General features: G+C 38.5%; 2 protein-coding genes across 5 annotated transcripts in view; both read right to left on the reverse strand.

The window, feature by feature from the left end:
* SUGT1 (SGT1 homolog, MIS12 kinetochore complex assembly cochaperone) overlaps positions 1-8080 on the reverse strand; it is a 43472-nt gene extending 35392 nt beyond the window's left edge. Inside the window, exons 1-4 of the mRNA XM_082675527.1 lie at positions 7954-8080; positions 7803-7860; positions 1281-1371; positions 540-609 (exon numbers count right to left, since the gene is read on the reverse strand). Coding sequence (XP_082531653.1) covers positions 540-609; positions 1281-1371; positions 7803-7860; positions 7954-7991 — 257 coding nt within the window. The 5' untranslated portion in view covers positions 7992-8080. The remainder of the gene's footprint in view (positions 1-539; positions 610-1280; positions 1372-7802; positions 7861-7953) is intronic.
* Positions 8081-17838: 9758 nt separating this feature from the next.
* Positions 17839-25835, reverse strand: part of ELF1 (E74 like ETS transcription factor 1) — a 105100-nt gene continuing 97103 nt past the window's right edge. For all 4 annotated transcript variants that reach the window (XM_082675596.1, XM_082675598.1, XM_082675595.1 and 1 more), the window contains exon 9: positions 17839-19820. In XM_082675596.1, the coding sequence (XP_082531722.1) occupies positions 19226-19820 (595 nt within the window). In that variant the 3' untranslated portion in view covers positions 17839-19225. The remainder of the gene's footprint in view (positions 19821-25835) is intronic.

Consider the following 25835-nt stretch of genomic DNA (forward strand, 5'->3'; position numbering starts at 1 on the left):
CCTAAAATACTCTACTATAATATCTAGTATAATTCCCATTAGAATCCAATTTTGGAACTCATTTCAGAAGGAATTTCTTGATTTTAATTGTATATACTTGCTTATTCCAAAATATAGTTATATTAAGGAATTAAAGACGTTTCTGATTCTTAAAGAATAAAGTCACACTTATCAACAGAAACAAACTGGGATAAAGTACACAGATAACAGAGTCTTCATTAAATGTAGCCTGTCCAGCTTGGGTGAGGAACAGATGTTCTCTAGTCAATTAAATACAGTAAATTCCAAATGATGAAGCAAAAAAGGGATGTGAAATCCAAGAGTTTCATCTAGACTTTGCCTTCAACCATCACTATTTTAAACTATATATATATATATACTAACTATACTACAATAAAAGTATAAAATATACCTAAAATTGAATCCTATCTCAGCTATAAAATGTATAAATACAGAATTTACTATTTATATAAAGCTTACAATTAATTCATTCAAGAAACTATAGTCCAGACCCAGCAAGAAGAGTAGTTACTGCATACCCCTTTCTCAGCAGAGCAATGGAACTATTTGGATTAAGTTCAAGAGATTTCTTTGCATCAGCAACAGCGTCTGCATATGAAAAAAAATGGGTTTTTTAGTCAGTTACTTATGGATCCTAACAAATACTACACACAAAATTTGAATTAGCCTCTGATTTTTAAGTTTTCAAGCTGGTGGAATGGACAAATGATTTTAAATTAGGAAAAGTTAATCCAAAATAAAATTACCCTCATACCTTCCTAATGACCTAATATTGAACTTCCTTCTTAAAGCGCTTCAGGCAATGAATAAAGCTCTGTATCACAAAGTTCATCTAATTTTCTCATTAACATCATTTATGTAATCTGACTCAAGGTATTTAATTTCTCCCTACTCAGATTATCTATCCAGATAATTAAAATTACAGAATATAGAAATACATTCTTTTTATAAAAAATAAAACAAGGGAATTCATTTAAATACTTTGTAAAATAGTAAATTTGATGTTATTCTTTGTTAGCATATCCAGTAACCATGAATGAAATCTGTACAAATTCTACACCCACTGAAGAAAGAACGGACAACCATAAAATTTAAATGGGTGATGCTTAACATGTTTGTCACATTTCGGCTACTTTACCTTGTATGAAAGACCAAGTTAAAAATCCTGGAAGATAACCTTTATTTTATTTGATTCATTGTATCTTGGGCAAAATTTGTAAGTAACTTATAGAGTCAATATACTTTGTAAGAAAAGTTACCACGGTAATTCCCAAGAAGAATGTGACAATAAGCTCTTTGACAGTAATACTGTGCATCATCTGGTTTCTGCTCCAGAGCCTTAGTCAGCTCCTACAAATACAAACACGTTGAGTGTCAGTACATGTTTTTTAAAAGCCATCGAATTCTAATTAAACATGATTTTTAATCAAATAACCTATTATCATAAAGTATTTGGAGGAAAGATAACAGGGAAACAAGTTTGGAGCTTTTCTTTCCAAGAGGATCAATATCCCCCTTTCTCCTCCCTTCTCCCCTCAAAAGACCACAACTGAATGTAACATCTACCTAAAGCACTTAGCAGTTCCTGGCCTACAGCAGAACTCAATAAATGGTCATTATTATCACCTCATTTATTCTGGAGAGTTTAGTTCATATACATTGACCACCACTGATTTTCTCCTTCTAATTTGGAGAAGATTCAAAGATCATGTACAGTTTGAGATGCCTAGAAAATGTGAAGCTGTCCAATAAAAACAAAAATAAAAAAAATTTAAAAAATGGAAGTTAAACCTAGAGCTCAGAGAGGTTAATGGAACCAATAAATACATAATCAAGTTTACCTGGTCCTCTCCTATCCTCTTATCAATGGCCTAAGAAATTACAGCATTCTGTCAAAAGCCCAGATACAATATCTCATAGATAGCTACTATCAGTTGATCAAGAATTAACAGAGCGATTAAAACTCTGCCAGTCTGGGCAGTCACAGTTCATAAGTGGTAGCTGGAACAATACTGATGCAAGAAGAGAGAGCACGATCAGTGAAGCCAAGGACAAATGCAGGCAAACAGGAAGGCTTTGATTCTCTACCCATTGCCCACACACCCTAGGGACTTGGTAGTTTCCTTAACAGGCAAAATTACTTCAATAGCCACACATGTGGCTTTGCTTGAACCTCGCAGTGTGATTCTCACAAAGCAATGTATACTATACTTGGTAATCGTAAACCTAAAACCCAACATACCTAAGATCTAAACCACTTTTTACTATCTTAACCCCTATCACCCTGATCCAAGCAGTAATGAAAATCAGATCTTGTTACTATGTCTCTGCTCAAAACTTTCCAACATCTTTCCAGCTGACTCATAGCAAAAGCCCAAGTCCTTCCAATGATCTGCAAAGCCCTCCTCGATATAACCTTCTGCTCTCCCTCTCATCTCACCTCTTAAAACTCTTCTCCTTGCGCCACCATTCTAGCCACAATGGCCTCCTTGCTGTTCTTCGAACATCTCAGGACCCTGCACCTGCTGCTCCCTCTCACTAGAATGCTCTTCCCCCAGATGTGCGCAGAAAATCCATTCCCTCACTTCCTAGTCAGTGACTGCGCCAGAGATAGGATTCAAATCCAGGTCTGTCTGACTCCAAATCAAATTTTAACCACTAAACATTGCCTCATGGTAAAATTTTACTCCAAGTTTCTTTCACACACCATCTAACATTTGTACTAATACAAGATTTTCTAATACTTTGAAATTCTTAAGCTAAAAACACCATCTTCCACTAAGCTTTCAAACAATTTTGAAAACAGCTGATGGCTTCCTACATATCTACTCAAATATATCATAAAACCACATTTCCAGCCTCTCTTCACCCAGAAAATGTATATTATAGGTCAAAAAGGCTGTTACAGATTATAATAATATCTGGATCATCAATTCAAAAAGTATTTTTATTTTTTTCAGTAGTCAGGTTTTTCTGTTTGTTTTTCAAAAAGTATTTTTAAACACATATTATGGAATAAACATAGGCCAGACACTGGAGGTTCAAAGATGAATAAAATATTCCTTTTCTTTAGGAGTCAGGTATAAACTTCTGAATTTTGAACCAACTTGCAAGTGACCTTTAAAAACACAAACCAATTGTTGGTTAAGGAGAACCAGTTATGGTCATTCAGTTAAATAAACTAAGCAACTGACTTATTAAGCTATCAATAAAAAAAGTTACCAAAAAACCACTCAACACAAACTGAACATTATAACACACCAACTTGTAAGTCATGAATAAAACACAACAATAAATTTATTTTGAATAAGGAATATACCAGAAAAAGTGACGTTAAAATAATTACTTGTGGTTGTCTTAACTACATCTGACTTGTGGCAGTGTTTTCAGTGTTCTACTGTTTCTGTGACAACAGCTGCTGGCTGCTAGAATACAAAGGGACTAAAGAGAGGTATCTCAAAAGGCAAGGACTTCAGGGCCAACATTTGAATCACAGCAGCAAAGGGCTATTTAATCAGACTTACACAAAACGTATCCAAAGATATAGTACTTCTCACAGAAAATGGGTTGTGTTATAGTTCACAAAAGTAAAGAAACCCATGAAGTGTAAAATATAATTACACTGAAATCTTTAACAAGATAATGATAAAGGAAGTACCCTGATAACACAGAACGAGAGGGGGAAAATTCCTTTCTAAGGCATTAAAATTGTTTAAGACTTGGATCTTAGAAAATTAATTTCCAAATCTTTGGCTCTCTTAAAATGCTATCCAAAAAGGTTACTTGTTAAGATTAAAAGCAAAAGCAGACTGCTCAGACTGACCTAACATTTAAAGGCCTTTAGCTCTGAATATCTCAGCCTGTCTCCACTTGCCATTTTCTTCTAGTCACAGCTAAACCCCAATCATGGATAAACAAGAGTATCAAGCCTTCTCCATTCCTAAACTAGCAAGCACCCCTAGAGAAAAATCACATAACCATGTAGAACTGGTATACTTTATGCTAACCAGCTATGCCCTCAACAAAGCTATCTGTGGTCAACTACTTCAAAGTCAGCTCCCAAACAATTATATCATACACCCCAATCCTACCCACTCCTCCAGAAGATGACCCTGATACCTTGAACCTGCGACTTGTCACTTCTAAACTCGATAACCTTGAGCAAGTTAATCTCTTTAGCCTCAGCGTCCTTGTAAATGCACCTCACAGCTGTTCCAAGAATTGTGGTAGGAGTCATTTAACACACCTGAGTGCCTACTACATCCCGGGCACTACGCTGAGAACACAGTGGTAAACAGATACACAAAACCCCTGCACTCTTGAAGCTTACATTGGGGCCCAATTCAGATAAGGTCGTCAGAGAAAACAGCTTCCTTGAGAAGGTGACATTTCAGAGAAATCTAGAGTGATGAGCATTTCCAAGCAAAACAAGAGGTAGTCAATAGAGAGTACGTTCTAGGCAAAAGAACTGCCAAGTCCAAAGGCCCTGCACCAGGACTGAGCTCGACACATTTGAGTAGCAGAAAGCAAGCCAGCGTGGCTAGAACCTAGAGAAGAATCTGTAAGATGTCTACCTCAAGGGCCTCACCCTTGTACCTTACATTACTTATCCTCATAATCACCCTTTCAAGTGGTCCTAGTTAATCCCATTTTACAGACAGGAAACCTGATCCAGAAAAGTGATAGCAGGAACTTTCTTGAAACCAGGCTATGGACCCAAGCAGTCTGATTCCAGAGCCCATGCTCTTAAGCACTACTCACACTGGGCCTCAAAAGATTCTCATAATCCACATATATGTTTCCTCCCTCTACTGAATTAAGACTTCCTCTGCAAAGTTTTTTTTACTTCCCCAGTTAGCCTCTGCTACGCTCTTTACTGTACCTGATACACCACTCCACTGGAGTGCTTATATTTTAATGATCTGTTGACTTGCCTGTCTCTCTCCACTAGACTACAAACTCCCTCACTACAGTAGTTTCATCTTTAGCTCGCTGGCTCCCAGTACAGCATTTGCCACTAACGTTGTTTGTTTAATGAATGAAAAATGTAATCAGCTTGATACACTTTCTCTTTATTCTTAATTGATGGTCTTATATAAAAATGTGACATTTTAACTGATGTAATATCAAGCGACCTTAATTTTAAAATAGCTACTGTTAAACCAACCCTTGGGAAAATCTAGAGGGAAACAGACTCTCACTTCTCATCAAGGTTCCGGTCCTACTCATTATTACCAATTACTTAGTAATTAACATTTGCCTGTTTATCTCTGTGAGAAGGTCATCTTAAGTTTTAAAAAGAACATTTCCTCTTAACACAAGCTGGTTCTTATCATGATCATTCTCTCCACTCCCAGTTTTTGATTCAGGTGGTAGGTCCTGTGGTAGGTCCTGAGAATCTGCATTTCTAACAAATTCCCAGGTGATTCTTCTGCAGAAGGTCTGGGGATCATGCTTTTGAAAGACGCTATTCTACAGCACTAGACTAAGAATCAGGAAACATGTGTCCTGAGGCCCCTATTCTGCCTCTAACTGGCCACATACATCTCTATGACAGATCACTTGGACTTCTTTGGGTCTGTTTTCTTCTGTAAAATGGACGGGTAAGGAGTACTGGCCTACCAGATTCATAAGTACTTTCAGAAAATCTGGGGTGGAGAATTCCCTGGCAGTCCATGCTTCCACTGCAGGGGACACGGGTTTGATCCCTGTTTGGGGAACTAAGATCCCACATGCCTGCAGCGCAGCCAAAAAAAATAAAAAACAAAATCTGGGGTGGGGTCCAAGAATTTGCATTTCTCTGAGTTCCTAAGTGATGCTGATGCTACTGGTCCAAGAGCCACACTTTACGGACAAATGTACTAAAGCTAATCACACACCCACACTATCCAATTTCACTCCTAGAAACAAAAAAACAAATGCACTCCCAAAAGAAAGGACTGCATGTGTTCACCAAAATACATGTACAAGAAAATTCACAGTGGTTTTATTCATACTAGCTAACAACTGGAAATACCCCAAATGTTCACTGTTAGAATAAACTGTGCTATATTAATACAGTGGAATACTACACAGCAGTGAAAAGCAAATAACTTATGGATGTATCTCCCATAATGTTTAAAGCAAGACAGAGTATCTACACTCAACTGAATACCTAGTGTATGATACTTTTTATATGAAGTCCAAGAAAGACTAACTGATGGTGACAGAGTACAGAACAGGTGGGTAAGAGGAATTATTGGCTGGGGAAAAACATGAGAAAGCCTTGAGAATGGAAGTATTCTATATCTTGATCTGGGTGGTATACATACATGTAAAACTTCAAGTTCATTAGTACAGACTTAAGATTTGTGTTAGATATCCCACTTCAATAAATAATTTTAAAAGTAACTGAGATGTAACGTGACAAAGAATTCATTACATTAATATCCTTTAATAGCAACTATTATATAAACTAGATTTCCAAAGGAGGCATGGGGCCTAAGAGGACCATAACAAAGGTAGATTCTGAAAATTAACAGCTATTTAGCTGACATAAGGAATTATGGAGAAAAACTCTCAGTGCCTCTGGTAACATTACTCTAATAGTGATCCCAAAAGCATCACTAGGAAACATCACAACACTACCGAGTAATCAACCACTTTATTTGAAGGTGTTCGTATCCCAGCCCCAAAAGCATAATCCAACCTAAAAGGCCCCAAAGGACCCACGCCCTGGTTTCCTCCCCACCTCATTTCTTACTCCACTTTCATCCCACTCTAACCAAATGGGCCTTCTTGCTGCTCCTTGCACAGCTGACTTCATTCCTACCTCAGCATCCTGACACTGACTCCTCTTCCTGCCTGAAATAATCTTTCCCCAGAGCTTCCAAGCTCACTCCCTCATGCCTCTTCTCAAATGTCACCTCCTCCACTAACCACGGAACAAATTTCTTTTAGAAGTCATAGCTAGGAAAAAGGTTCTCTTGCCTCAAATTCCTAACCTTACATATGTTAAGCCATAAGAGCAAAACAAAGTTTCCTCTTTTTTATGCTTCAAAGCAAGAAACCCCTGGCTAAATTTTGTGACCCACTACATCATGTATTCTTAGTCTGGGCTCTCTTTATTACTTCAAATTATTATTTAACTCTTGCTCTTTTGCTTTCCTTCACAGCGTTATAGTTTTTCACTTAACACAAACACAAAGTGCCTTCCAAGTCAGTTAAATACATAAATAAGACTTTAATCCAGAGCAGACAGTGCCTTCCACAGTTGCCCCCAAGAAACTGTTTTGAGAAATAAATAAATGAGTGGGTAATGAACAGTGACTGGACATCTGGAAATTTTCGGGCACACACGGGAAAAGGTTTCTGTTCCAATAGTGTGAGTTCATACACGCACTCAGCACAAACCTGGTACACAGAAATGGCAAGGATGATTGTCAAACGAAAAACCGAATGAATAAACATCAAGTCTTAGATTTCACTTTTTGCTCTCAGTCACAAATGCCATTTAAAAAACAAACAAGCCCTTTCAGACCAACTATGAATGTTACCTCTACCCCCAAAATGGAGAGCAGGTTTTACTAAGCAGCTCCAAGGATACAGGAACGGACTAGGGATGGGAAGCGTAACCGGGCCGCTGCGGGACACAGAAGGGAGAGGCGGAGTCTGTCAACATCGGGGCTGAGACAGGAAAAGCAGCAGCCCCGACCCCAGGAAGACAGTGCTGGGAAGAGGCGGGGTGGGCCGGAACCCAACGCGGCTGCGTTCCCCAGAGCACAGTGAACCGGCTCTCTCACCTCCAACGCCGCCTGGGGGTCCTCGTCGATCAGAGCATCAGAGAAGCTCCGGAAAAACCTGCCAGGAAAACAACGACTTCAGCAGGGCTCTCTAACTAAAGAAAGACGAAGGGGGATACAAATAATAGCAAAGAGAAGGAAAAACACGCACCTCTGGGCTGCTGCAGGTGCCGCAGCAGCCGCCGCCATCTCTAACAGTTACTGTTACCGCTGCTGGTGCTGCTCCTACCGAGGTTACCAGCTCCGCCGCCGCCCAAGGGGGAACTTCTGGAGAAACACCAACCGAGCTTCCGTCCTACGTAGCCAATGAGCAGCCACGTAGCGTGCCGCGAGGGGAGGGGAGGTGAAGCGCGGGCGCGTGTTGGGCTGGGACCTTGGAGGACCGACTCTCCTGGCCCACCCCGCCCCCACCCCCGGCCGGCGAGCAGCCTGTCAGGCCCCGCCCCCTGCAGCCATGGTTACGCAGGCCGCGGCGTAAACCAGTCCCTGCGCGCACCCACACAGCCGCAGAGCCTCAGTGGGTGGTAGGTCGAAAGGACTTTTGTGTCGTACTGTTATCGCTCAGGAACGTGTGGCGTTTGGGGTCGTTTGTATGTCTGTTAATAATAATAACACAAGGCACACCGAGCTCCCTTTTCTCTGCAGCTCTCATCATGGCTTCCGGAGGCAGCCAAGCTTTTCGTGACCCGTGACGTTCTCGGCTACGTGTTCTTTTCCGGGAGCGAGTTCCGGATGGCGCGTCGATGCCGGGATCTTGGCGCTGGGAACCCTAAAGGCCTCGGACTCGCCGGAAGTCTCTCCGCCCTTGCAGAGGCTGGACTGGAGGAAACCTTTTGGTTCCGGTGCGGGTGAACTGGTCCTTTCCCCAGAACGACACAGGCCCAGGCTTTCTTCCTACTTGGCTTCCCAGACAGAAGAAAAACGTGTACCATCCGAAGGCACTGAAGGGAGAAAGGTGGCCTGAATTTGTCTCAGTGCTGCTTTACTTTCCACCTCTTTGGTCAGGCCTTCCGTCACCGCCCTTTGACCCGTGCAATTCAGATAGAAGAAGCTTCCAGCAAGTTCCACGGGACGGGGATGGGGGCGGGGGGGGAGCAGGAAGGAGTGGGAGTGAGCGGCTCTCAGTAGAGGTAAACAAGTAACTGAACTCGAGTGTCTGCCACATCCAGAATCTAAACTAAGTCCTGGGATTCAATGATGTTAACGCCTTCCAGAAACTTAAGCCAGTTTTGTTCAAAGTGCTAAAACCAAAGAAGGGCAATAGTCAGTGATGTGATAGCAACAAGGGACGCAGCCGAATATAAGGTATACGGATGGAATCCTCAAATAGTGGTACCGGAACCTCAGTCTGGAAAGATGAATTCGAATTAGTGAAGGAAATGGAAAAGGCAATTCAGGCAGAATAGGCCGAATGTTAGAAAGTGATAATGTGAACTCTGAAATTGGTAGAGCCAAAATTCAAGCTAGAAGCAGACTGACTGGGTGGTGGAGAGGCAGGTAACTGCCAGATTATAAAGGGCTAGTTGTAATCTGCTGAGAAGTTTGGATGTAATTCTCTTAAAGATGTTAACCCGTTATAGGATTTTTACTCAAAAAAGGCAGTAACAGTTAAATTTGCATTTTTATGTTATTCTGTCTGTACTATGGAAGAATGATTAAAGGGAAAAGAACAGTTGTTGGGAGACAACTGCTGTATTACAGGCCAAGTGACTCTTAAATAGGTTAGTGATTGTAGGGGATCGTAAGAATTACAGAAATAATTGAGGTAAAACTGTCTGGGTTTGCTGATCTCTCCTTTTGTGATCAGTGCTTTTTGTATCATATGTAAGGCCTTGTCTGCTCCAAAGCCATGAGGATAGTCACCTGTGTTTTCTTCTTGTTGCTTGAGTATTTTACCTTTCACAGACAGGTTTATTCATTTTTATGAAAGGTAGGAGGTTGGGATCAAGTTTCCTTTTCCCCCCCTTATGGATAGCCGATTGACCCAGCCCTACTTGCTGAAAAGGCTGTCATTTGCCATTTCCCCCACTAAATGATTATGGCACCTTTGCTGTAAAGTAGATGACCACATATATGAGGGTCTGTTTCCAGGTTCTTATTACGTTGGTCTGTCTAACCTTGTCCCACACTATCTTAATGTAGCTTTATAAGTCTTGAAGCCCTATAACTTTTTCTTAAAGATTGCCTTGGCTAGTCAAAGGCCTCTGTATTTACATTTTATACATTTTCTAGAACTTATTTCCATTTATTTATAAATTTTAGAACGAACCTGTTAATTTCAAAAAAAAAAAAAAAAAGACCCCCACCCCCACCCCCGCCCCAAGACAAAAAATCCTGCTAGGATTTTAACTGGGCTTGCATTGAATCTATAGATCAATCTGTTTGGGGAAAACTGATCCTAATTTTTTTTTAATTGAAGTACAGTTAATTTACAACGTTGTGTTACTTTTTGGTGTACACAGACTGATTCAGATACAGATAGATGGATATTCTTTTTCATTTCCATTGTAGTTTATTACAAGATATTGAATATAGTTCCCTATCCTATGCAGTAGTTTATCTGTTTTATATATACTAGCTTGTATCTGCTAACCCCAACTCCTAATTTTTCCCTCCCCGCATCTTCCCCCTTTGGTAACCATAAGTTTGTTTTCTATGTCTGTGAGTCAGTTTCTGTTTTGTAAATAAGTTCATTTGTATCATATTTTAGATTCCACATATTAAGTGATATCATATGATATTTGCCTTTGTCTGACTTACCTCAGTATGGTAATCTCTGTACCAATCCATGTTGCTCCAAATGGCATTATTTCATTCTTTTTTATGGCTGAGTAGTATTCCATCGTATATCTGTATACCACATCTTTTTTTTTTTTTTTTGTATACCACATCTTTATCCATTCATCTGTTGATGGACATTTAGGTTGCATCCATTTCTTTTTTTTCTGACATCTTTATGTTGATTCCTCCAATCCATGAATATAATACACCCTTCCATTTATTTAAGTGGTCTTTAATTTTTCTCAGCAGTGTTTTGTAGGTTACAGTGTAGAAGTCTTACATATCTTTCATTAAATTTATTCTTGGGTATTTGAGGGTTTTTATGCTTTTTAAATGGCATTCTAAATTTTTAATATTTGTTGCTAGTGTATAGAAACACTGCTGGTTTTTACATATTGACCTTATATTCAACCATCTTGCTAAGTTCCCTTACTATTTCTAATACTTTGTAGACTCTTAGAATTTCAGTCATCACAGTGTCTTGTGATCTGTGATAGATGGTTTGACATCTTCCTGTGCAATCATTATACCTTTTATTTTTCTTGCTGGTTGTCACTGGCTAGGATGTCTACTATAGTGTTGAGTAAAAGTAGTGATGATGGACTTCCTATCTTGATTGTAACATTAGGGAGAAAGCATTCAATATGAAATGCTTTTTCTGCCTTTATTGAAATGTCCATGTTTATTTTTTCTTTAATAAGTTAATGCTAATTACTTTGGTTGATTTTCAGATGTTCTCTAAATGGCCAATATGCATATGAAAAGAAGTTCTACATCAATAGCTATATCAGGGACAGTAAAATCATAATTTGGTACTAAACACTCCCACCAAAATGGCTAAAATTAAAAAGAATTCCAGTGCCAAGTATTGACAAGGATATGGAACACCTGTAACTTTCACGTATTGCTAGGGAGAGTATAAATTGGTATAGCTACTTTAGAAAACTTTGACACTATCTACTAAAGCTAGTCGTACATGAACCCTATTGCCCAGAAATGCTACCACTAGGCATATGCCCAAGAGAAAAGAATACTTAAGTTTGTGTACAAGAATATTGATTGCAGCATTAGTCACAGTAGCAAAAACTGGAAATAACCTAAATGTCCTTTCACAGAAGAAAAATACTAGAGATCAAAGACTAAGAATGAACTACCAGTACACACAACAATATGGATGAACCTCACATACATCATGTTGAGCTAAAGAAGCCAGACAGAGTACATCCTGGTTGATTCCATTTATATGAAAATAAAAAACATTGTGAGGGACGTCAGAGAGTGATCTCCTGGCTGGGAAGGGCCATGAGGAAGACTTCCTGATGTGGGAAATGTTATATATCTTGACTAGGTGACAATTACAGTAATGTAGTCACATATCAAATTTTTTCAACTTATACACTTAAGATTTGTGCACTTTATGCTTCAGTAGGGGGAAAGATTAAAACAGTCAGCAATGAAAAACAATCTGAAATTTTTTTAAATGATATTTACAATAGCAGTAAATATTAAATACTGAAAATTAAATCTGACAAAAGATGTGCAAAACATATACATTGAGAATTACAAAATATTGCTGAGAGAAATTAAAGACACTTAAACAAATGGAGATACTCTATGCTCATGATTCAGACTTAAGATGTCAGTTCTTCCCAAACTGATCTATTGATTCAACCCAATCCCAATCAAAATCCCAAAGACTTTTTCCATTTTATAAGTTGACAAACTGATTCTGAAATTTAAATAGAAATGCAAAAGACTCAGAATAGCCAAATCAACTTTGAAAAATAACAGAGTTGGAGAACTAACACTACCTGATTTCAACACATCAATCTTGTGTATTGGTACAAAGATAGACAAATCAATAGCACAGAAAAGAGAGTCCAGAGATTCGTATGTGTATGAACAACTGATTTTAAGCAAAGGTCCAAAGGTAATTCAGGGCAGAAAGGACAGTTGAAAAAGATAGTCCTTTCAGACTTTTCAATTGAAAAGGATAGTCTTTTCAACAAATTGGATATACAAAAGCAAAAAAGTGAACTTCAATATATACCTTGCACCATCTACAAAATCTAACTCAAAATGGATCATGGACCTAAATGTTAAAACTATAAAACTTCTAGAAAAAAGATCGTTGTGTCCTTGGGTTAGACAAAGATTTCTTAGATATGACACCAAAAGCATGATCCATAAAAGAAGTTGATAAACTTTATGAAAATTTAGAAGTTTCTGCACTTTGAAATTATTTGTGAATCATATATCTGATGAAGAGCTAGTATTCAGAATATATAGAGTTCTCAAAACTCAGTAATAAGAAAACAAGGGAATTTTTAAATGGGCAAAAAAACTGAACAATCACTTCATCAAAGAAGATACATGGATGTCAAGTAAGCTCATGAAAATTGCTCAAAATCATTAGTCGTTAGGGAAATTAAAACCACAATGCGATACTACTACACACCCATTAAAATGGCAAAAATATTGAATATAAAAGAGCATGTTGAAGAGGATGTAGAGCAACTGAAAGCCTCATACACTGCTGGTGGGAACGTAAGATGGTACAACCATTGTATGACCTAGCCAGACCACTCCTAGGTATTTGTTCAACAGATATGAAAATACATGTCCAATATAAAGATTTGTACAGGGATATTCCTAACAGCTTTAATGATAATAGCTGAAGACTAGAAACAACCCAAATGTCCATTAACAGGTGGATGGATAAACTAGTATATCCATGTAATAGAATATTATAAGAAAACAAGGGAATTTTTTCAGTAATAAAAGGAAAAATATGCTGATACAGACTACAACATGGATGAATCTCAAAAAAGTTAACGCTACGTGCAAGGAGCCAGACCAAAAAAAATAGCGCATGTTATATGACTCCATTTACATAAAATACTAGAAAATGCAAACTAATATAATCTATGTAGACAGAAAGCAGATCAGCAGGAAGGGAGTGGTTACAAAGGGGCACAAGGAAACTTTTAGGCTAATGTTCACCAAACATGAGTAGGTTCACTACTTGATTATGGCGATGATTTCATTTTATACTCTATTTAAATATGTGCCACTTATTGTATGTCAATTATAGCTCTATAAAGCTATCTGTAAAACAAGCTTGGAGCTGTAGGTAAGAATTGATAGTCATTGGCACACAGATGGTGGTTAGCAACATGAGAACACGAACATAAAAACAGGTAAAGAGAACATGTATGTAGCTTAGTCACATTTAATAACTATGGAGTACTGTACCTACTATGTGGAGATATTACAGTAGGGACTGAGGGTACTAAAATGACTACAGTCTTGGCTCTTTATAATGTAGTGTTGGAATCACACATACCAGCAGTCAATTATTATAGTGTCATCTGTGCCCAAATGAGAAACTAAAAGGCTCTATGACAGTAGTGGGGAACTTTTAAGAACTCAGAGAAAGCTCTCAGAGGAAGTAATGTCTAAGCTGAGGCCTGAAGGTAGAAGATAGAATTTAGCCAAATAGAATGAGAGCAACTGTGCCAAGCAGAGTGACAGCAAGTGCAGAGGTCTGGAAAGTAAAGGGAGCTCAAAGAGTTGGCAAGTACAGCGTTTAGGGCTGTTCATTTGCATAAGCCCCTTCAAACCCTCTAAGTTGGTATTCTACTTTTCTGTTTTTCCTAAGTAAGTTCCCCTCACCCATCCAACCACCAAACTGTGTACCCCATAAAAATCTAGATTTGCCCCGATAGAGGACATCGGTCATTCTTTTGGGCAGCCAGTCACATAAATTGGTAGCTAGTTAACGTAAGGAGTCAAGGAAGGACCTTGGTTATTCTCTCTAGATGCAAATTCTATTCTCTCAAATTTTGGAAGCAGTAGAGACAGTGGTACAAAGCTCGGTGTTTAGGTGCTTGGCAACAGTGGCTCCAAGTGGACCAGTTGTGCAATATGGTTTTGCGATTTGTTTAACTGTGTGACACAGACTGACTCTGATTCTCTAGTCTTTTTGTCTGTTCTGTAAACTGCATGATATTCTTCTAATAAAATTTCTTTTATGCTGAAAACCAGAATCCATCTCTGTTGCTAACGACCAAGAACCCAAACTGACAGTTTGGTATTTGGAAGTGGAATGCTACAAAACAGACTCTAGTATGTATCACCCGCCAGATGGAAAAGAAAGGATGCAAGGCACTGAAGACAACTACTCCAGACTGGGAAAATGGTGACCCTGAGACAGGACATCAAACTGACACCATCAAGAAATGTATTCTAAAGCTGAGAAGCCTTGGAAAGAGATTTATTCCCAGTGTTCATGCTGGTGTGGCAGTGGAGGACAAGAAAGCAGGGGCCACAGGTGATCTGAAACAGAGGACTGCGAATCACCTTGAAGACCCTAGTCATGAAACTGGATCAAGTAGCTGGATGACACTTCAGCTGATCTCTCTTTAGGAGAGAAATCATGCTTTCTGTAGGTGTGAGCATTTTTTGAAGTATATGTGTGGGAAGAAGGCTGTGTATAGATGACAGTAGACTACATCATTCCTCCCTTCTTCCTTGCTATGGAGTCCAATTTTGTTTGACTGTCCATCTCCCCAACACATGACTAAGTCATCTATGGTAATCCTGCTTCCTTGGCCAGCACTTGGTTTAGGAAGGGGTATATATGACCAGTCTAGCCAATGAGCTCTGAAGAGATGGCTGCTCAGGGTGCTCTGGGAAAGGTCTCCTTACTGATAAACAGAAACATAGAAGAACTGCTGCAGCTATCTTGCACCACAGCAGAAGCCATCCTGGAAACTAAACCAAAATACTGAGAAAAGCAGAAAGATGGAAGAAATCTGGTTGCTCAACATCACTACTGTGCTCCTGAATTAACAAACCTGGAAACCTCCGAACTTTAGACTTCTAATTTTGTACTATTGAATAATTTTGAATAGGGTTTTTTGGTTCCTTGCAATTGAAAGCATCCAAATCCTATCTGACAGTATGATTTGGAGAGTAAAATTTGAAGATAAGGCTGGTGGGATCAAGGAGTTTTGTGAAACCATGCAGGGCCTCAAATCCAGCTGAGGATAGTAAGAAACCACTGAATGGCTTGGTACAATTAAGTGCACCCCTGTTGCACTGGGGAAGAACACATTGAAGGGGGACAAGGTGAAGACAACAGAGAACAGTGATCTTTAGATAAAACTTGGGAGAACTCTAACCTTTGAAAAAGTCTCTGGAGCAACCCAAGAGGAACATTAAGAAATTATTATAAAGGCAGGAAGAGGACGGAGAGAGTTGGGCACAAAAGTAAAGGCAATAGAGAGTTTAAAGGAACAGTGAGTTATAAAAGGTTATCAAATATTGGAGAGGTCAAGAAAGAGAAGAAGGGGGGAATCTGGCAATATGGAAATTGATTCCTTTTTAGTGACTTTTGCAACAGTAATTTCAGGGTAATAGGGCAAATGTACTACTACAGTGGGTTAAAGAACCACTGACAGATGAATGGATAAAGAAGATGTGGTACATATATACAATGGAATATTACTCAGCCATCAAAAAGAATGAGATAATGTCATTTGCAGCAACATGGATGGACCTATAGATTATCATACTAAGCAAAGTAAATCAGAAAGAGAAATACCATATGATATCACTTATATGTGGCATCTAAAATATGGTACCAATCAACATATCTATGAAATAAAAACAGACTCAGATACAGAGAACAGACTTGTGGTTGCCAAGGAGCGGGGTGGGTGGGGGGGCTAGGGGAGGGAAGCAATGGGAGTTTGGGATTAGCAGAGGCAAACTATTACATATAGCATGTTTAAACAACAAGGTCATACTGTATAGCACAGGGAACTATTTTCAATACTCTGCGGCACACCACAGTGGAAAAGGATATGAAAAAGATATAGGGACTTCCTTGGTGGTCCAGTGGTTAAGACTCCACACTTCCACTGCAGGGGGCGCGGGTCTGGCTCCTGGTCAGGGAACCATGATCCCACATGCCGAGTGGCCAAAAAAAGAAGGAATATATAAATGTATAACTGAGTCACTTTGCGGTATAAAAGAAATTAACACTGTAAATCAACTATACTTCAATGAAATTTTTAAGAAAAAGAATGAATGGAAAGTGAGGAAAGCAGCAGGTTTATAAGTTAAGGACAGTGACAGTAACATTGCAGGTACTTCCTTAATACATGTTGAATCAATGACTTGATGTAGAAAGGCCACGTACTGAGTAAGAGTTATGTCCCTATTCAGGAGTTCAGTACTGGGAGATTATATTAGGGGATGCATGGCTAGAGTTCTAAGGGAGGAAAACTCTTCCTTGATCCTCTTAGGGTCCCTGCCTGGGCCTAAAGCTCAAACTGACAAAGACATTAAAGAAGAAAAGCATATTAAGTTTTCTGTAACGTGGGAGCTTCCATAAGGAAATGAAGACTCAAAGAAATGGTTAAGCCTGAACATTTTTATACTAGGTTTGATGAAGAATGGAAAGTCATAGAAAAACAATGGAACAGAAGGGTATAAGCTAAGGGTAGTAAACTGGAGAAAACTAGCAAGGTCTGTTCCTTCAGATTCTTCTCTGTTTCCCTCCATCTTCAGAGATAAGAATGCTCCTTTAAAAATCATATTTGGGGGGCTTCCCTGGTGGCGCAGTGGTTGAGAGTCCGCCTGCCGATGCAGGGGACGTGGGTTCGTGCCCCCGTCCGGGAAGATCCCACATGCCGCGGAGCGGCTGGGCCCGTGAGCCATGGCCGCTGAACCTACATGTCTGGAGCCCGTGCTCCGCAACAGGAGAGGCCACAACGGTAAGAGGCCCGCGTATTGCAAAAAAAAAAAAAAAAAAAATCATATTTGGGAAGAATATTAACTGACATGAGGAAATGAATAAGTGGAAGTTACTACTGGGTATAGGCGTATTGGATTGAGATTTTAATTTTGTTACATTTTTCTGTTTCTGTGTTTTCCAAGTTTAACAATTAACTGATCTAATTTCTAATTAGAAAACTTGTTTTTTAGAGTGTGTTTAATATTATCGCTGGGAACATTTTATTTTCTAATTTTTGGAGCTTTGTAATCCATTGTGTCGTGTCCGGAAACTGCCATTTGGTATGGTAGAAAGGAAAACTGAGAGGATGACATTCTGCAATTCTAATCTGACTAATGGAGGCTGTTATATAAACGTTTAATAATACTGTAATACTAGCAACACTGTCCGTATACTTGTTCTTAAGGAACATTTTCTTGAAAACAAAAACACAGGATTTTTACATGATTTATTTAATAATAAACCAATTAAAGATACAAAAACGTTTAGAGGATTCCAAAATTTAAATTTTTGTTTAAATACAAATTCACTCTGTAACATGAAAACATATAACATTAGACCTCTAAACATAATGATTCTTTCAACTACAAAAATTTCTTTTTGCTATACTAGAAAATTTGCAGAAAACAATTTTTCTTGTGAAATTAAATGTACATTATTTACAGTTGAAAAAGTAATCTAAAAACTATTGCATTTCAGAAACTGGGATATATAATGTATATCTTTGTATGCAATTCCCCCTCCCCCCACTCTCAATAAAAAAAAATGATCCAAAATATAAAGCAATTATGCTTTTATAGCAACTGACTACTCAGCCAGATTAGCCCAAGGCTTGGTTGCTTTCTGGGGCCTTAAAGAGCCCTGACTCTTTCAGAAAAGCAGTATATCATTTAGCACTCAGCAACATAAGTTTTTTACTAGTGGACCACAATGCACAGTGGCCTAAAGAGTTAATGAACAAAGTATTTAGGAGGAATTCAGGTTCAGAGCAAATCTTAACAGGTAACAGCAAAATGAATTTTGTAGGGTCATTAATTTTTCTGCAATATTTTAGCTATATTTACAGTAGGAGATAAGCTTAAAACATAGGGCTTAGAATCATAAAATTTAGAACTAGATAGGAAATTGGAGTTCATCTAATCTAATCCAATACATCCCTCCTCTTATGATGCCCAGAAAGGTCAAGTGGCTTGCCCAAGGTTATACAACTAGTTAGTAGGAGAGCCACTCTTAGGCTGATACTTTTATATTATCCTGCTTCTGAAACAGGTTCAGCCATATCATGGGCACATTTCGATTTTTAATGTTATAATTTACATAGTCATAGTTCAATATACAGTGCAACAAACTAAAGTCGATCTAAGTGAAATCATAATTTTAACAAGGCATAAAATAGGTGTCTTGCATTTGAAAGAGTCAAGACTTAACCTATACAAGTGGAATGAAAATAGCTCCTATATAAATTTCCTGATGTCATATTTAAGTACTGTATTTACAGAAGAATCAGAAAAGCTAATACAATGTAAAATTTAAAAAGAAACTTTAAAAATGCTTATGATATAGCCACTGGAAAAAATCTCAAAAGAATGTCTTCATAGTATAAAACGCCTGTTCCTTCACAATTGAATTCTGAAACATTTGAAGAACAAAAGGAAACACTTGGGTTTTCCTCCCCTCATCTAACAAAGTCAAAATTAACTCTAAGTTATTATTTTTAACAAGTAACTATAAAATTAGGAACATTTGGAGAATTTACCTTAGAATCAATCAATAGTTTGCATACAACTGAAAATGTTCAATTAAAAAACCACCATCTGTAATTCCTTTGGTATATTACTTAGAAAGAGTTGGGTTCCAGCAGTTCGTTTTTTATAGCTACCTGAGAGGTAAATCCATTGGATACCACCATCACATAAGGCTGTGACTGCTGCTCAGTTTCCCCAGTGCCTTCTTTCAAGTTATCTTCAACCTCCTTTTTCTCTACTTCCTGTATATGAGTTTTTGTTTCTTGAGCTTTGATAACTGAAGTGATTACAGTGCCAGGTGGGTGAGTAACCAGTTGTGAATTGCGAGGAGAAAAGGTCACCACAGGTGTGGTAGCACTGAAGGACGGAGATGAAGCCACGCTGACGGTTCCATTGCAAATGGACTGAACATTGCTGGTAAGAACCTGCTGTACGTGGGCAGGACTCAGGACAATGGAAGGAGGAGAGCCCGGCTTCTGCGACTGGAGCACAACATTTTCTTTCAGTACTGTCATGGGCTGTGATGATGGAATGGCTTGTAAGATAAATTTCTGAGATCCAGCACCTGATGATGGATCTGTGCTGGCTATAACTGTTGTGATTGGCACTGTCTGAAGTGTTACTGTGTGCAAATGCTGATTCCCAGGAGATACGACCACAGGAACTTGGGCTGGAGCCTGTATAGTCCTATTGAGATTATGAAATAAAAGTGAGGAAATTAGCATATTCTACATTGTTTAAAACTTAACATTTGACAACTCACTTTGACAGAACATGAGTTATTCATTTCAAATGCTCCTTCCCATATTTTCAACACAACATAAACATTGCGCCAGACCCTGCATTAAACACTCTACATACAGAAATGCCCAACACAAAACTCTCAGTCCATTAACTATGATACCATCTGGTGGGAAAAAAAAAAGTCTATCCTAAGTGCTATATTAACACAAATGGGGAAGCAATTTTGTTGGGGGAGGAGGATATCAAAATGTTTCCCAAGGAAGTTATGTATAAGCTGCCTGAAAGAAAATTAGGGACTTTTAAATAAACATATTGGACTCACTATCATTTTAATATTTGAGGGGTAATGTCATCAATATACCCAACCAAATTACCAAACTTCACATGATTATAATTGTTTTCAACCTGTTTTTCTATATATAGAGAAAACGCTCAATTAACTAAAATAAAAAACAATCTTAAATGTATGAGACAGAATTATTAGAAGAATTTTAATAGTTCACGGTTCATATTACATAAAACAAGTCATGAATATAATTAACTCATGAGGGTTCTTTAGGCTGGCAGATAGAATAAAAAATAAGGCCAACCCTTGGCAAAAATAGAGGCGTGTTTTAGTTTTCTCAGCTCAAGTAATTTTCACAAATTTTAGTCATAAAGATACAATTTTAACATAAAATCTTTTAACGTGGGCTTCCCTTGTGGCGCAGTGGTTGAGAGTCTGCCTGCCGATGCAGGGGACGCAGGTTCGTGCCCCGGTCCGGGAAGATCCCACATGCCGCGGGGCGGCTGGGCCTGTGAGCCATGTCCGCTGGGCCTGCGCGTCCGGAGCCTGTGCTCCGCAACGGGAGAGGCCGCAACAGTGAGAGGCCCGCGTACCGCAAAAAAAAATTTTTAAATTTAAAAAATCCTTTAACGTAAAATCCAGTTTATGTAAGGTTTTAATTCCATTTATTGAAGAAAAGTGGTACATAAATGATATTATAAGTCAATCTAATTTTAAAAGTTCACAGCTGTGAAGTTTACAGTTATGGCCATTGTTAATATAAAACAAATGCTGTTGAAAAAACTCAGCATCTGGATCTCAACTGTGTTTCCTCTGAATTCTATAAAGCTATTTTACAAAAGGGAGATGATTGCTACTCCAAATGGCTAGGAGCTGGATTAGTCCCCGTAAACCAAATGTTAATTATTGCCAGGAGACTATCACAGGTAAATTTTAGCAAGTTACAATTATGTGGCCTGTCACATGTGAGAAATGAAATTCCGGAGGAGAAGACAAATGGGCTAGATGGAAAGATGACTCAGCACAACTCAGAAGAAGTTCAAAGGAAGCAGAAAGACACACGATAACTGCAGCCCACCCATACATGTAGGATACTGATTCCCAAGTTCAGTTTGCCACCATAGTCACCACTGTTAGGAGTAGTCTACAGCAGGAGATCGGCAGCTCTCTTGAAGGACACTGCTAGAAGAGAATATGAGTCAGGTAATGAAGATTTAATAGGCTGACAGGGTATGGCCAGATGTACTAATACTATTGGGCAGGAAGGGATGAGTAGGAAGGATACAGAATAACTTCGGGAACTAGGGCACTTTTCCAAAATACACTGTGCCTCCCTTCTTCCCTGCCCGCCTGAATCAGGATATCTTGGGTGGAATCTAAGCCTGCAAATAGTAGCTGACAGATACCATTTTTTAAATAAAAAAGACCCAAGGGCTTCCCATGCCAAGAGTTCATGTACATGTATGTATAGATAAAATAGAACTTGGCATATAGGAAGCACACAGATTGTATCTATAAATATGTATAGCCTTGCCACCCTATAAGTATTATCCCAATTTTCCATATGAAAAAATTAATGCACAAAGTAGTTGAACAGCTTGCATAAGGTGAGCAGTTAGATAAGAAAAGGGGTCATTCAACTGCAGAGCCTATGTGCTTAACCATTACAACATACTGTCACTTCTTAAGTCCTGAATAACTTCAGCCAAAGATGAATACTTTCTATTAGATCTTTAAACTGTGGGGAGTTAACAACCTTTAATACATACCCCTCCCCCTTCCCCTTTTCTTCTCTCAGATGTGGCATGAGCAATAATGTACTTGGAAAATTTCCCTATTGCTCATCAGGGCTACCACTAGACTTTCAATGCTTTTATTCAAGTCATAAAAAGATGTCCCTTTCCTGAACACCTGACTGCCATCTGCCAGAAAATATATATACTGAGACACACACACACACACATATATATATATATATATATATCTGCAATGTAAATATATTAGCTTATTTGAACAAATTCTAAAACAATAAATTTTCACTAAAAAATTCAGAGATTAAAGGATTAAATACTACACAGCCTTTTCCTAAACACAGGAATTTTAAATTATTTTTTTTCTTAGTTAATGATTAAACTGTCAGTTGTGTCTCATTATATTATATACCAAAGGTTATATTACAGTTAACTACTTTTAAAAAACGTAAGCTGCTTGTAACCAACTGGTACAGTATTGGTAATTTAAAATTCCTCAAACTTTCTGAAGCTAAGAAACATATACAATATAATATTTGGCTTTTGTTGAATATCAGATGTCAGAAAGTGTCATTTAATTGTTACAACCACCTGTAAGCTTAAATAATATCATCTTCATTTTATAGAGGAGGAAACAGACTCAGAATAGTTAGTTAATGTGATCCAGCGTCACATCTAATAATTGACAAGGCTGGAGGGCGAGAAGGTTATGCCCACATTCTTTCTACTCCATTACACTGCTTTAAAATGTATAATGTATACATTATACATTTTTAGAGGCTAATTATTTAAAAGACCCTAAGACAAACTATTAGTACTTGGATAAACATTATTGAGAAATAAGTTATACTGGGTTGGTATATGGACTTGCAGATTTACCAAGGAACAATTTTAGGAAAATATTTTACCAGAGGTTTATTTTTGTGAAGCCAAAGTTAAAATTTGTAAAACTGAGCATATATACCCTAAATCAATTAAGGAAATTTAATCAATTTCAATATAGATACAGCTGGCCTTCCATATCCACGGTCTCTACATCCACAGATTCTGCCAACCTCTCTGGTGGAAAATATCCATGCCCCCCCAAAAAAAATTTCCAGAAAGTTCCAAACCACAAAACTTGAATTTGCCACATGCTGGCAACTATTTACATAGCACTTACACTGTTTTAGGTATTATAAGTAATCTAGAGATGATTTAAAGTATATGGGAGGGTGTATGGAGCTTATACGCATATACTATGCCATTTTACATAAGGGGCTTGAGCATCCTCAGGTTTTGGACTCCAAAGGGGGTTCTGGAACCAATCCCCTGAGGATACTGAGGGATAACTCTATGTGCAATTATGTGAGATACAAAGAAAAGAGCAAAGGAAAAACTTGAGAAAAAATATGTTGCTACTTCATTGTAGGTAAGTGATATTTCATGTGATTATGTGAATTAACTGACAGTATGGCAACTCATTAAGTTCACTGCTTTAGACTAAACTGCTTGCATTAAAACACTATCTCCACCACTTACTAAAGGTGACCAGGCTCCGTGGCCTCTCCTTGACTCTGTTTCCTCAACTGTAAAACAGGAATATTACCTACACCTCACTGAGCAATAAGGATTTTCTATACATTAATATATGTAAAGTGTATGAATATAGAGAGTTCTTTGAAAGTATCATCTCTTGCTGTATATTAATTTAATAATCTAAATTTAAGTCATAATCATTTGACCTTCCCTCAACTATAGAAAAAATATTTCAAAGGTCTTTGATTTTATTAAAAAGTAGTCAAGAAAGATATAGCCAAATTTCTGTTACTTTTCTTAGGAGTGATAATATGATTATTTAGGATGTCTCTATTCTTAAAGAGTGTACACTGAAGTATTTAGAGGTGAAATGTCATGGTGATGTCAACTGACTTGACAAATAGCCAAAGAGGAAAAAAAAGGGTATAAATAAATATAGAGAGGAAACAAATAAGGCAAAATGCTATCAACTGTGAATCCAGGTGGATGGTATAGTTGTTCAGTGTACTATTTCAGCCTTCCCATATTTTGAAATTTCTCATAGTTAAAAGTTGGGATACTTACAGTGAAAATAAGTAGGATTTGGGGGAGGAAAATAAAATATAACCAAATGAGAAAATAATTTTTTTTTAAGTCAAATGAATGATTAAGAATGTATGTGGGGCTTCCACAGTGGCATAGTGGTTAGGAATCCTCCTGTCAATGCAGGGGACACGGGTTTCGAGCCCTGGTCCGGGAGGATCCCACATGCTGTGGAGCAACTGGGCCTGTGCGCCACAGCTGCTGAGCCTGCATTCACTCTAGAGCCTGCGAGCCACAACTACTGAGGCCCGCGCACCTGGAGCCCGTGCTCTGCAATAGGGGGTGCCACTGCGACGAGAGGCCTATGTACCACAAGGAAGAGTAGCCCCCACTTGCTGCAACTGGAGAAGGCCCATGTGCAACAGCGAAGACCCAACGCAGCCAAAAATAAATAAATTAAATAAATTTATATTAAAAAAAACAATGTATGTGGATACATACATACATTCATATAAATACATAATAATTTCTACAAGAAGAAATTGTGTTTTGGGAATTCCCCACCGGTCCAGTGGTTAGTTCTCAGCGCTTTCACTGCCATGGGCCTGGGTTCAATCCTTGGTCAGGGAACTAAGATCCCTCCCACAAGCTGCACAGCATGGTCAAAAAAAGAAAAGAAAAGAAAAGAAAAAAACTGTCTTTAAGTTTGGAAAGTTAAATTTTATATTGCTTCATTTTATAAGTAGTCCACTTAGAGAACTCATTATTCTAAAAGGAGATAAAGAATGATCATATACACTACTTCACGGGGCTTCCCTGGTGGCGCAGTGGTTGGGAGTCCGCCTGCCGATGCAGGGGACGCGGGTTCGTGCCCCGGTCCGGGAAGATCCCACATGCCGCGGAGCGGCTGGGCCCGTGGGCCATGGCCGCTGGGCCTGCGCGTCCGGAGCCTGTGCTCCGCAGCGGGAGAGGCCACAGCAGTGAGGGGCCTGCGTACCGCAAAAAAAAAAAAAAAAAAAAAAAAAGAATGATCATATACACTACTTCAAAATAAATTCTATAAATACGAAGGGGTGTTATATGTCAGACTATGTTAGGTGTTAGGAAAAGGACAATGAATAGAATCTAGCTCCTACAGATTTAAATGTATAGCAGGAGACAGGCATTAAAGTCACCGGAAACACCTGGTTTACGTACCAGAATGTGGTACAGGCAAGAAGTAAGCTTTAGCTGGAGAGCAAGGAAGGAATTATGAGTAGAGTGAGAGCTGGCAGTGGAGGCTACAGAAATTGGACTGCACTCTGTGTGCAAATTAGATCTAACAAAAGCTGCAAGAAGGCACTATCACGAATGCTGACTCTTGAGCCATTAAACAAAGAATGGCTCTGGTCAGAAACATCACATAATGATATGCATTGGTAACATGTAGGTTGCCAGAGAAAAAAATAGGAGAAACAGGAAGCAGGCAGAGAGTCCTCAGAACTCTGAGACTGTGGAAATGAAGATTCTGAAAGGTACACCAAAGACAGTCTGAAAATCAGAGGTAGGGAGTGTAATTACAATGTTTTAATATCTGGCAGTGAGTCTTACTCAGAAATTGACATTCAGAGTAATAAACTATCCAATATAATACAAATTTACTATCTTTCAGAGCTAAAGGTATGTGTTTTTGTTGCTCTTGTTGTTTTTCTTCTGGTTTGTTTTTATTCTCTAGGTCTAAAAAGGAAACTTTGATTAGAGATGCTAAAAACAACTGAATCAGTCCAAGAAGGGAGTCCCAGTGATAAGCTGTGGCCATTGTATGTTTCATATCAACACAAATACATACAATGATAAGATGACAAAGAGCATAGAAATCAACGCGAGGAACCACATAATTTC

This window comes from Grampus griseus (genome assembly GCF_964374135.1).
Source record: "Grampus griseus genome assembly, chromosome: 18".
Lineage (NCBI taxonomy): Eukaryota > Metazoa > Chordata > Mammalia > Artiodactyla > Delphinidae > Grampus > Grampus griseus.